Source organism: Lissotriton helveticus, chromosome 1_2, assembly GCF_964261635.1.
Source record: "Lissotriton helveticus chromosome 1_2, aLisHel1.1, whole genome shotgun sequence".
Classification (NCBI taxonomy): Eukaryota; Metazoa; Chordata; class Amphibia; order Caudata; family Salamandridae; genus Lissotriton; species Lissotriton helveticus.
The window spans coordinates 152,789,424-152,803,056 of record NC_136058.1 but is presented as its reverse complement, the minus strand read 5'-3'; the positions used below and the strand labels follow the sequence as shown (position 1 = coordinate 152,803,056).

General features: G+C 42.2%; 1 protein-coding gene across 1 annotated transcript in view; it reads right to left on the bottom strand.

The window, feature by feature from the left end:
- The window catches only part of CDCP2 (CUB domain containing protein 2), a 334,374-nt gene that overhangs the window by 19,981 nt on the left and 300,760 nt on the right, over nucleotides 1-13,633 (bottom strand). Inside the window, exon 5 of the mRNA XM_078671806.1 lies at nucleotides 4,078-4,256. Within this exon, the coding sequence (XP_078527932.1) occupies nucleotides 4,078-4,256 (179 nt within the window). The remainder of the gene's footprint in view (nucleotides 1-4,077; nucleotides 4,257-13,633) is intronic.

The window sequence follows — 13,633 nt, the reverse complement described above, 5'->3', positions numbered from 1 at the left end:
TGTCTCTAAGGTTGTCTTTTTAGGCAGTGGCGTTTTGACAAGCCTCCCTTTTGCATTACTGTCTTACACTTAGGAGGCGGAGGCACCGTGCCAGCTAGGTACTCATCCGGGAGACTAAATCATCTTGAAAGTGTTCTGTATGTGTGTGCTCGCGCCACGGTTGGGTCTGTCGTTGTTAAACTGTTGTTTCCTGCTGCGCGTGTGATGAACGGAGGGAAGAGAGGGGAGGGGGGAGGAGAAATGCGACACGGCGGGAAGGGGAGGGGGCGGAGCGGGTAAAATAAACAAACAAGACGGAGGGAAGAGAGGGGAGGGGGGAGGAGAAATGCGACACGGCGGGAAGGGGAGGGGCGGAGCGGGTAAAATAAACAAACAAGACGGAGGGAAGAGAGGGGAGGGGGGAGGAGAAATGCGACACGGCGGGAAGGGGAGGGGGCGGAGCGGGTAAAACAAGACGGACGTGCACGCGCTTTTAAGCTCAATGCGCATGCGCATTGAGCTTAAAAGTCACGGGCACTGCAAGGAATCGCCACGATTCCTTGCAGTGGATAAAGAGTGGATAAGCCCCCATAGTCTCGCTTGCTCGATGCGCATGCGCATCGACAGGCGAGACCTAAACATGGACCACTGAGCAGTGATGACAGTCATCCCATCACCATTGAAAAGATACCCGATGGTGAAGTAAAACTGTTTATTAAGATAAGTACTAAAGTAATGTCCAGTGGGAGAGCAGCCCCAGGCTCATGAAGAATCTGTTAAACACTGTTAGTTCATATAGATCTATACTGTGATTTCCACCTAAGGCGATGATGTTCCTGTGCATACATGTGAACATTGTGTAGTTATTACACGTCACTCTGGTCTGCATTATCAACTCTCTTTGTGTGAAACCCAATGGACTTGAACTGTGCATAAAGTGAATTATGGTCTAAATGTCTCTGTTGATTGGCAGACTTAAGCAATAATCAAGTAAAAATATAGGAGGGCTACCACATCCACCTCTATAACTATTTCTGCGTTCCTCATTCTTCACACACTTTCTTTTGCAACAATATCTGCTCGTTAGTATTCTCCGAAAGGTTATTTTGTTTCTACGATGTGCATTGCAGATTTGTTTTCAGTTGTTTGTTCAATCTGGTTCTTTGCATTTTATGATTACTGCTATATTCTGTATTTGCTGTAAATATCAATTGATACTTACTTATCAGTAACTGAGCATGATTTATGTTCCAGTATCTATACTTAGAAATGTATAGGGTTTCAAGTTGCCAGATTTACTAACCGTTCATGTAACTTAGTGTAGCAAGGCAACTTGTTGCACTGCGATGCATGAAAAGGAGAGAGCAGAAATACGCCATATCTAATAAGATATGGCGCACTTCTGCTTTCTCTTAGTGCTGCCACACTTCAGGCAGCCTAGCGCCAATGCAGGCACCCTTCCTACACAAAACCAATGTCATGAGGCATTTTTCTCTTTCTGTGTGTGCTGCATGCATCACGCATAAAAAGATGAAATAACGAGAAGAAAAATGTTTTTTCTCCTCGTCACGCCATCCTCTGGGAGGCGTAGCGATTTTAGGCAGTCCCAGGATTACACACCTTTGTAAATCTGGGATTGTATAAAATGCATGGGTGGATGCATGGGAATGCCCATGTTCCACCCATGCAATGCCTCCCAGTTTTCTAAAGCTACACAGGGCGGTGCAAATCGCCCCTTGTGTGACTTTATAAATATGTACTAGCATTTTGCATCGTGAATACCGCACAAAAGTGGTGTAACCATGACACAAAATGTTAGTAAATCTGGCCTCTAATCTTTAATGTATCTGTCATTACCATCTTAAAATGGCCACGCCGATGGTTTCTGATCGTTAGATAATTATTCTAATATTTCCCATGGGAGTTTTTGATCGTATTAAAATGATTTAATTACTTTCTTAAAGAATGAGTTAGAGTAATTATATTTTGTGTATATCATTAGAAGATTGCCTGTCCCTCTGTGACACCTTTCGAATCTTCATGAAATAACTCACTTGTTGATCAAGTTTTACTTCCAATATGGCCGCATAATGCTGTCTAGTTGAGTAGACCCATACACCCCTTCAAAATTGCTTCCGTTTAGCTGATATTCATGAGCAGCACTACAGAACCGCATTGAGCTATGAATGCCTAAGCCACTCTCTTTTTATAATTGGTAAGCAATATAGTCACCAGTTCTTCCACAACATTTCTATATGTGATTCTACATACCACTTGCCATAGTCCTTTGTTGTGTTAGTAAAACCATTTCTGTCTTTCCACGTCTGCTAATTTGAAATAAGCAAAACTTGTGACTCTGATGGCCAAGTAGCTGAATTAATGTTTTTTCTCTATCTCTAGTTAGTTCTGTACTCCTAAAAGATAGGCAGATATATTTTAATTTAATGTGAATATCGTAATATAGTGAAAACACAAATCATGCACTGGAAAACTGGCCACTCCTTGGCTGCAAAAGAGGACTTTGTGGTGTCTCATATCTAAATGCATTGAAATTAGATTCAGATCTATTTAATTAGCCAAAAGGATCTATAAACAGTGAAAACGCCTTATGTTAACTTCTAGTATACTTGTTACATGTTGGTTTTCAACTTATCGACTTAATGAAATTAGACATTTTTTGGGGAAAGTTACAAGAAGGTGCAGATAATATGGAACTGTGGGTTTTCAGGATCTGCACACCTGCAGAGGTCCAGGATGGCTGGCAGGCTTGTGTTCATATGGTAACTGCTGAAGGTCTGCAGGTGAGAGGCAGCTATGAATGACTACATTGAACAGGAGACCTTCTCTCCATGATTTAATTTTGCCCTGAGAATTAACAGCAGGATGTGGCTTAAAGGGACCATCGTTTCTATGTATGATTGTTTTCAGAAATCATAACGTGATTTTGCTCCAATTTTAAGTTGGGTGAGGGAGAGACGTAATCATATGGGCTTGATTATTTAATGCAGTAGTGTCTGGGATCTGAAGGTGATGAAGAACACTACATGGGTCTGCTTGCAAAAATGATCCTCACCTTTTTTAGGTCTCGCCTACCAGACAGTGCAAGCTGCCTTTTGGCAAAAAGCACTAATGTCTGCTTACAGTAGGTTCAGAGCCTGGTCATTGTTCACTATTTGTTGGTTTTATTGTTACTCTCATTTGCTTGCTTCATATTCGTTAGCTTATGTGGGCTTTCTCATCGTACTTTGTCTTCTTGTGTTTGTCCCTCCTCGGAGCTATTACTTCTATCCTTCCACTGCTCACTTTTCAGGCTTTACTCCCCTTGTGTTGTTTTTTTCGTGTCCTTGCAGTTCTCCTCCCCAGCTCTATATTGCTCTCGTGTCCCTGTGTTTCTTTTCTCCCCATGCACTCTGTGTTAATATCTCTTGTCATTTCCCGCACCCACACCATCTGTGTTGCTTCCATGCCGCCACCAGCCCTTCGTGTATCTTCCCTTATCCTCACCATTCATGTTGCTTCTGTACATGCAGCCCTCCGTGTTGCTCCCCTTGCACTCCATGTTGCTTCCTCACCCCCCTACCCACTTCCTTTCCCGCTATTATTTTCTTTTTATTTACCCTTCCAACTCGGATCAGTAAATAAAAAGGAAAAAAAGCCCGCGCCATTTTGTAAGCGAGTGCATGCGTGGTGTGTGCCTTCAGAATGACAGAAGCTTTTTTCTTTTTTGACAGTGCTTTATAGCATTAGGGATCCTGTACAACCTTGCAAAAACCAATGGCAAAGTGAATAAGTCCCACAGATGTGACCTATTGGCTTTTCTAATGCTTGTTTAGTATACAAATACCAAATTACTTTGTTTGCCCAACTATATGTAGCAATGTGAAGGAAATAATTCCATAACTGAAAAGTAGCAATTTGCACGTTTTGAGCAGGTCGAATTTGTTCAAGGCCAAGTCTCTATTGATGGTTTGCGGATTGGTATAAAGACAGCGACCAGGAGCACATAGGCTCTTCCACAAGTTACAAAACTCTACCTGTAGACTTTCAGCTTTAACATGGGGACAACCCAGACTGCATGCAATCAACCCTTCTGGTTACCTGCGGTCCTATGTTGCAAGTATCAAATCTGGAGTAAATCTTATAGTTGGAGCCAGCCACTTGTGCAATGCAGCCGGGGTTCCCCAAGTAGATGTTGTTCCGTTCCAGTTGTGGGAGAGATTGCCTGGGGAGCTGGATCTGGAAGTCTGTGCGAGTACAGCTCACGTTCATGGGAGCCACTGTGAAAAAAGAAGAGTGCACAATTTAAGGGTTGCTGCCTTGACTTTTGGATCTGGCTTGACAGTGCAGCTATTTGCAAGATGCATGTTTACCAATTTTGAGAAATACACATAGAATAGGCGTTGGCTCCACCCAGAGAAGCATTACTCTCTCACTTCATGCTATTGGCTATTGGGTGTATCATTACAGTTTCCACTGGAATACATGAGGGACTACTTTACATGCAAAAGGTTCACTCTATCATCACATTGTTACGTTCATCTCTTTATCTCTGCATTTTATAAATGAAGCAAGTATTGCAAAGCCAGTAGAGCTTAACTTAGTCTGTTAAAACACTTTTGTGAATTTATTGCATGTGAAAAGCATTCGTGAATTCATATGTTTGTATGTGGTGGCTCAATAATACCAAACGTATTGGCTTTGCCAATGCTTGTTATTTATTGTTAGCAAATATCGACCTTTTTTCTTTTTAGCTCCTCGCTTTTAAATCATTTTGGCCTTGCACTGTCCAGAAACCTACAACTCAACTCACTCAAATACCTCACCTGCCATTTACCCTTTCACCCCCCCCCCCCCCGCCAAAAAATCGATATTTCCTGATTGACAGATCATCTAGAACCATCTCTGAAATCACCGACCTCATCATCACCACGTCATGCACCATTTTGTCTCAGAGACTTTAACCTCCCAATACACGTCTCTGAAAATAAACTAAAGAAGTTCTGCTCAACCTCCTCGAAACTCTAAACTTCTGAACCTCAAGCAACACAACACTGAACCAGCCCACTCCTAAGGAATTACACAGGGCTGCCTCTAGATATACACAACAAATGAGGTAGATTATTTGCATCCAGTCAATGCGAGGGAGGAAGAAAAGAAGGGAGGAAAAAGACATGACGGTATGAAAAAAAGGAAAGAAGGAACATATGAGACAGAGAGAGAAGGAACAGAGTGAAGCAAGAAGAGAAAGAAAGACGGGATGAAGGAGAAAGAGTGGTTGCACGAAGGGGGAAGAAAGGAAGGGAGAAGATAATAAAAATAAGGAAGGAAAGAAAGCAATATAAGAGAAGGAAAGGACAGAAGAAAGAAATGATGGGAGGTACACAAAGTAAGAAATGAAAAAGAGAATGAGAGGAGAAAATGAAAATGAAAGAAGCACAAAAGATGAGAAGGGAAGAAGAAAAGGAAAGAAGGCGAGGCAAAGATAAGGGAAGAAAATAAGGGGAAAATGAAAGAAGGCAAGAAGCAGACAAGGACACGAAAGAAGACTTAAAGGGAAGAAGAAATGCAGAAGAGAAAGTAAATCAAAAAAGAAGAGAAGAAAGAGAGAATGCAAGAAAGGAACAAAGGGGAAAGAAAACAAACAAGGAAGGAAGTGGAGAGAAAGACGGAAAGAGCGAGAAAGGGGAGAGAAATTAGAAGAAAGAAGTGGAGAGGAAATAAATAAAACATTGAAAGAAAGAGAAGCAAAAAGAAAGGGAAACCTTGTTGCTGAGCTGAGGTCGGTGCTGGTCCCAGGCTTTGGGGCTCACCAGCAGGACTTGTGGACCCCGTCACCTCTGTGACCCTTGTTAGAAATCGGTGCAAGTGGGAAAGTTAGGCCTGTACAGAGGAAAAGGGCTGGCAAATCACAAGTGCCCTACAGGAAAACAAAAGTCAGGACAAGGGCTAAGGGAATGGCCAACGATATTAAGGACCTTAAGTAAGGACTGATTGTGCCCTGCTCGAGTTTAACCTTTCCACTTTCCAGCCTCTGGTGGATAATTCATCCAACTTTCCCCTACTACACATAGTCGCTCGCTTAATCGATAAAGGACTTTGTAAGGAAATATTTGAAGAACTCAAGGTTACTTGACTTATCGACCCAGTTGATGGCACACTCAGTGGTAGAGTCTGCACCCTCGTTAATATCCATACATGGAAAGGAGTTTTAGGGCAAGAAGTGGAAAGGCTTGTTCTACCGGACAATATTGTGCTTATGGAGCCTCGTCTGTCTTCTTCGCCATGTTTTTGACAATTACCCCTTTTAAGTTTACCTCACCCCAAGGTAGAGATTGGCCCCCCTTGAGTGAGTACTGAGGAAGATGATGGTATTCAGGGTTCTTCCTTTCTCCAATAAATGAGATCCAATTAGCAGAGAGGTGGTGAAGGATGTTTCCTTCAGCAAAGAGATCCACCCACAAAGATCCATTATGATCAAAACTTCTGCTTCTAACTTGGATTTTTTAGTGACAGGGCCCTCTCCTATGCTGGGTGTATACTCCTCCTGATGCAAAAAACATTATATGACATCCTGGAATCTAATGATACATTGAAATCTCAAGGAAATCTCCTGAAGGAGATTGCATTGGAAGTAAAATCAATTAATTCATTTATGCTATAGTCAAAGTCAAAAGATGCTTTATTCGGTATGTAAAAATACAACCATATAGCAACAGACATAATAAACATTAGTAAAAATTACACCATTGGAGAACATTCTTCCGCTAAAGTGTGAACACAATGTTTCAGGATAAATCACAAAACCATGTACAATTATTTCTGTATGTAATATACAATAGCAGCATTTGTAGGGTGTAGGCGCTATGCCATTCAAAGAATGTATAGGTTATAATAGCAGCAATTGTACGGACTTCATAAATGTGTAAATATGCTGGTAAAGTGCAAAGTGTCGATACCGTATTGATATATGTGCAAATACGCCTGATTGAAGCAAGGATTAAATATCGTCCTTCCTAAAGTGCAATATGCATCTAGCAGCACTGAGTCTAAAAATAAAGCAAAGTGCAAGTGCTGTACCATTCTAACAGTACACATTATACAGTAGCAGCAATTTATACAGCATTCATATACGTGCAAATTAGCGAGATAAAGTGCTAAGTGTCAATAACATCATTCCCAAAGTGCACAGTACATTTAGCAGCTAAAAGAAATCATACAATAATTGATTTTCTTACAGAGATACATTTTAAAATATAAGTGGCCACATAAAAACATACGTCTGGGGTCTCTAGATTAAAAGTCAATTGCATCGCTGTTTGTGTACCACGCGTATTATATTTTAAAAAGATGGGTTTCAAATACATTTTTCTAAAAGAGGTATCAAAATTACAGGATAGCATAAAGTGGCACGTGCTCTGTTTGGATTTATCATCACAAGGACACAAGCAAGTGCCAGGTTTTTTGACCACAGGGAAAGCCACTAGGTGATGCACAATTCCTAAGCGAAGACGGGTCAATACAAATCGATGGGAATTAATACTACCTACAGCAAGATAGGATTGAAAGCCTTCATTGATGTTATGTTGCTGGTAGAGATTGAATGTACTTTGTTTTGCATATCTTTCCATTCTAATCGCAGCTGTATATTTAAGGAATGAGACTTTCAACTCCCGCTTCGATAGTGTAGAACCTATTATAGGATCTTTAAAAATGTTCAAGCCATACAATATTTTGTACCAGTGTTGTATATGGCTCAGCCAGGGGATATTCGATCGGTGGTCAAGTTAAATGCAGTCAGTAATTACATCCTGTGTAAACTTTGTCTCCTCCTTTGCCCAAATTAAGCGCCATAAGGACAAAGGACGGAGAGCAATTAAATCATTAACATGGTTCATATCTAGTTCCCTGTGTATTAACTCAGTTGAAGCCGTAGCCGGGGCACTAATTAATCGTTTTAAAAACTCATTCTCCTTGCCCTGAACCAATTTGGCACTCTGTGCATCATACCCCCAAACCCCGGCCCCATATATGGCTGAAGAAATACATCTTGCATTAAATATAGATAACATTTCGGGAATTCTACGACCCCCTAATTTGGCTGCAAATCTAAAGATACAACTAATGTTCCTAAGCATTTTAAAAAGGACACTTTTTTGTTCATTAACCCATCTCCCGTCTCCTGAAAAAGTAATACCCAAGTAGCAAAAAACTACTAACAGATTCTAACCTTTCCCCTTCTAGAAAAAAGGGTTTACATTTTCTTGGTCTCTTACCGCACACCATTGTAACCGTCTTCCCTTTATTCATTTTCAATTTCCTACTTTCAATAAAAACGTGGAATTGATTAATTAAATGTTGCAGTCCATTTTAGGTCCTAGAAAGGAGTACTGCGTCGTCCGCGTATAAGAGGACTGGGATCGGGTTACCATTGATGATAGGAGCATCTGCATTAGTCTGTCTTAAAATTTCATTAACCTGATTTATAAAAAGAGAAAACAGTAGGGGGGCAAGTACACATCCTTGTCGGATACCTCTCCTAACTCTGAAAAAAGGAGTGCACTCTCCATCTGTACCGAACCTAACTTTACATGACACATTATTGTACAGGCGGGCAAGCAGATGGATAATTTCAATGGGGGCACCCAATGCCAATAGAGTAGGCCAGAGCAGTGCGTGTTCCACCAGATCGAATGCTGAACTCAGGTCGGCGAAGCACAGGTAGAGATTACCGGGTTTAGCTTTAGTATAATTGCCGACTATGAGTTCCAGGTTCACGCACTGCTCCATTGTACCCTTTCCCCTACGGAACCCATACTGGACTGGGGACAAGATGTTTTTTTCCTCAGCCCAAGCTTCCAATCTCACTAATAGGGCTCGACTAAGGATTTTAACTGTCGAGTCCAAAAGCGAGATTGGACGGTAATTTCGGGCCTCCGACCTAGATCCTTTTTTGTAGAGGGGTACAATAATTGACTGTCCCCATGTCAGTGGTAAACTATCTTCCACCGCAGCATTAAAATAACGTGTTAAAATTGGGGCCCTGAGGGTCATTTTGTGTTTATAGAAATCCATGGGTACCCCATCAGGCCCAGGTGCTTTACCCCCCTCACTGTTTTTAATTGCCTCTGTAACTTCATCCAGGGTTAAAAACAGTTGTATTTTCTGCCATTTAAAACATGATACTGTGTCTGTATTAAAAATAGACCCATCTGAATTAAAATCAGAGTTAAAAATCTCTGAAAAATGGGTGATCCATGCAAGGCAGCTGACATGAGAACTGACTTCAGGAGTATTATCATTCTTTAGGAAGGGGCCGTTAATAGTTTTCCAAAATAATTTATGATTTTTTGTTACAGCGGCCATATCAAGTTTATTCCAGGCATCATTTTGCAACTCCTTTTTCCTGGTTGCTAGAGCCAACTTATAATTGGTTCGTTCTTCTCTAACTCTTTCTTTGTCTCTTGGCTTATCATCAAGCCCTCTTTTTAACTTTTTTAGGGTCTGAGCACAATGTTTATCAAACCACGCAGTTTTTTTTCTTTTGGGCTTTCTATTTCTTAATGCCAAAAAGGTCTCAACAGTACAAGTAATTTTCAAAAAGTTAGAGAGAACAGTGGGCGCTGTCACTTTTGATGCGAGACAATAATCGACCTCTCTAATACATTTACAAATGATATCCTTCGTTAACTTATTAGGGTCTATCTTAATCCATTTAATTCTCATGCCGTTTGGTCTCACAGCTGCAATCCCTTGGATAGACCTACCGTGCACAATTGTTTTTGGGCCCAAACCCATTAGCTCCACTGAAATGCTATTGTGGTCACTCACAGGCTGCTCTATTACCCAAACGTTGGAGTAAACGGAGCCATTAGACATCAAAATATGGTCAATGTTGAGTGGGCATCTCTCCCTCTGAATGTCGGGCATTTTTCGTTGTTTTTATTCTTTGTGCATTCAAGCAGCTCCAGATCTAGTTTGGCTATCAAGTTATTCAGTGAGCTACCGTAATTACTGTGCGGAAAATGATTAACAAAGGCACTGTCACCCCCCGCATGCCCTTCATGGTGTCCACAAATCCCCTTCCGGGCATGACTACAGGCTTGGATGTTAAAATCTCCTGTCCAGAGTATTGTGAAACTATTTTTTGAAAGTGCGATTGCCGCTTCAATTGCACACTCGACATCTGGCACGATCTTATCCCGGTTGGGGCCCACAATATTATTGTAAAAATTTACAATAATTAAATCCCTGCCATGGCTGTGTGTTAGACGCAGGACTGATGCATGCTGACACACTACTGCATGTCCCCCAACATTAAATTCCGTTAATTTTGTGGACACCAGAGTCAATAGGCCGCCCTTTGCTCTACCCGCCTTAGATGCCACTGCTGCCACACTGTAGGAGGTATAACCTTCAACTTGTATTTGTTCTATATGCCACGTTTCCTGTAAACATATTATATCATAGCCACATGTAATAAAATTGTCCCAAAACGGGGTACATAATTTTATAGCAATTCCCGCTACATTCCAGGTGGTAATTATAAGGGAAACAGCATGACTGCCTCCTGTACCCTCAGAATGGTTAGGCAAGGATGATGTATCAAGACTCACTGTCATATTGGTCTCATGCATAACATTAACATTTGTCACAGTTACATCATTTTCTATACGGGACACATTGCTTGACAAAATTAAATGTGGCTCAATTACAACGTTTACACAGCTTTGGTCCCCCAACTCTTTTTCCATAATTACTGTATCACCCACTACAGCACTTTCGAAGTGAGGGGCCATAGGTAAAACATCCAGTCAGTCGTTCTCCTCTAGTGAGTTGAAAAACTGAAATCTGTTGGAAGTTGGGATCAAAAAGTTGTTATAAATGTTAAACAATGAAGGAGGAGGAATGGGGGCAGCTTTAGGATGATTAACAGGAGCAGCCCTTGGGTGCTGGAAGGGATGTATGGTGATTTGTCTTCCTGACTGATTCCTGTAAAAATAATCAAGTGGGAACAGAGTAGTGTTGTATTCGTGATTCGATGGCATGGGAGCATGTAAAATCGAATCTCTCGCCCATTCAGTAGTCCTAAAATTTATAACTATACAGTCCCCATTTATCTCCTTTTTATTTGGTCCCACCCAACCTACCCTCTGTGTAGTAATAATCTCACTAGCCCCTCGTATTGGGAAACCACAGTTTTTCACCAGCCAATGCAGGGTTTTGTTTTTTAAGGTTTCCTGGTTTTCAAATTGGGTAGGTAGCAATTTAGGAACATTAGCGAGGATCGCTACATATGGTCTGCATTCTGGTGGTAAATTAATTGTGGCTGGGATGATGTTATTAGTGTGGCGCCTTGGTACTAGCAAGTTCTTATTGTTATGGGCAAAGTCGCCTTTATTCCTCTGACCCCCGGCTGCTTTCTGGCCATCTGTTGAATAGGGGGCAGTAGTTGCTGGCCTATGTGTTCCACTTATGGCTGTTACCGAATTTGCCACCATGGTTGGCATACTTGGGGTTCGAGTTACTGCACTTGATGTGATTTTACTCGGTCTCCCAGAATGTACATTAGTTAAAAGGGGTCTGGCTTGAGTGCCCAGATGTTCTAGGACATCCAAGTTGGCTATACCCAATTTTTCTAGATTCTCTACTTTTTTATTTAAGATCTCTAGAGATTCCATCACTGGTGCAATGTAGGATTTGATCGTTTTATCCAAATATGTTACAAGTACATCGACATTAGTTGGAATTAATATTTCCTTTAAGTGTGCATCCTTTAGGTGTGTACTTCCGCTACACTGGTGTATCTCACCCTCTCTCTCATATGTTACTGGGGTTTGTACTACTCTCTTCTTTTTCCTTCTATATGTTTTACCCTGCCTATTAATTATCAACCTTTTCCTATTTTGTGCAGATTTACTTTTAGGCGGGGCAGAACCACAATCGATTTCACTACTTGACACACTAATCTCACTACTTTGTGCAATTGGGATAATACCATTAGTGTCACAACCATCCAAGTCCCCTATGTCAATAGGCACATCAATCTGCGTTAAGGGCTGCGGTGTTACACTAGCTGACAGGTCTGGTGTTATTGACAGTCTGCTCTCCCTAACGCAGAACACAGCGGGTTCTAAAGGTTGTGGTGCAACAGGATTGATTGGGTCATACCTTGGCAAACCTGCAAAAGATTGTAACAAGAGAGAGTCATGTGATATTGTTGTTTCGTTTGTAACGCTAACATGTGTATTGGTAACTTTTGGTGATTGAGTAATTAAACACATACTAGCTGGTAGAGGGAGTCTCCTTTCTGTATTTTCAATAGCGTTAACAACAACCCCAATTGTTTGCTGCAGCATTCTATTGATTGCGGTTAGGGTAGGTAACGGAGTTGGCACCAGAGTTTGTTTTCTTGTAGCGGAACGAGTATGCATAGGTGTTTTTCTTACCACCGCTCTGCTTTTACTTTTGCCCTCCATCAGGACTATTGCAAGCTATTAGTCTTTTACGACAGGTTCAGTATGGAAATACCTTAATAGTGCGAAGAATGGCAATGCCAAGAGAGGTGGCCCAGTCCAGTCTCCTGCGGTCTCTGAGGGCCTCAGAGGGCCCGCCCTTTGCCCGGGCTTAGCCCGGCGCGTCCCGCACGCGTCCTCGCGGGACCAGGAAGTAAAGCTTGGCTCCGCCGGTCGGGAGACACAGAACTACAGATCCCAGCAGCCTCTAAGCAAAGGTCGCCTCCCCCATCATCACCTTTCAGCGCCAGGAGGCGCATAAAGCTGCGCCTACTATCGAGGACCGAGTGGCAGTTCCTGGGAGGGCTTTTCACGCTAGGAGCTCACCTCTTGCCCTGCTGAGGTCCCGCTGTGGTGTGCTGTTTGCTTTCCGTGGCTGTGGTGGCGGCCGGGCTTTGCTCCGCCGCGGGTCATCTTCCAGCACTTCCGACTGGCCGGGCTTGGCTCCGCCGGTCGGGAGACACAGAACTACAGATCCCAGCAGCCTCTAAGCAAAGGTCGCCTCCCCCATCATCACCTTTCAGCGCCAGGAGGCGCATAAACAGCAGGGCGAGAGGTGAGCTCCTAGCGTGAAAAGCCCTCCCAGGAACTGCCACCTTTATGCTATATCTAAGAGGACCTGTAACTTTGTCGGCGGGGGGCAGTAGTAGTAAGGGAGAGGGTTATTTTAAAAAAGGGGAAGTGTTGGAGTGGGCTCTAGGATCTCTAAAGCGAGGGGGCAGAAATTACGTATTTGTATTTCAATGTACTTAGGGTAGGAAAGACAATGAATATATGCATACCTTTGAACAGACCAAATGTGTTAAGGGCGTTTGGAAACTTGTACTACCTTAGTGGATATAATGTCTAGAGACATTGACCAGTGGCATTCCTGAAACATAGGAAAGCGGGGGGGGAAGCAACTAAAACTGGCTTATATTCCTGTCTGATTGTAAAATTTATTCTGAAGGCTGAGACTGATCTTAATAGAATTGGTTTACGTTTTATGCCAGAAGAGGAGATTGAGAAACCACTGACAGTCATCTATTTTCTAATTAATCATGACGGGCTGAATCCTCAACAAATAAGCTCGGTTTTTATTGAAGACAGTTCAAGGTCCCTTAGACGGTTAGTGGAATTGAGGCAAGGAAGTTTGGAGACTA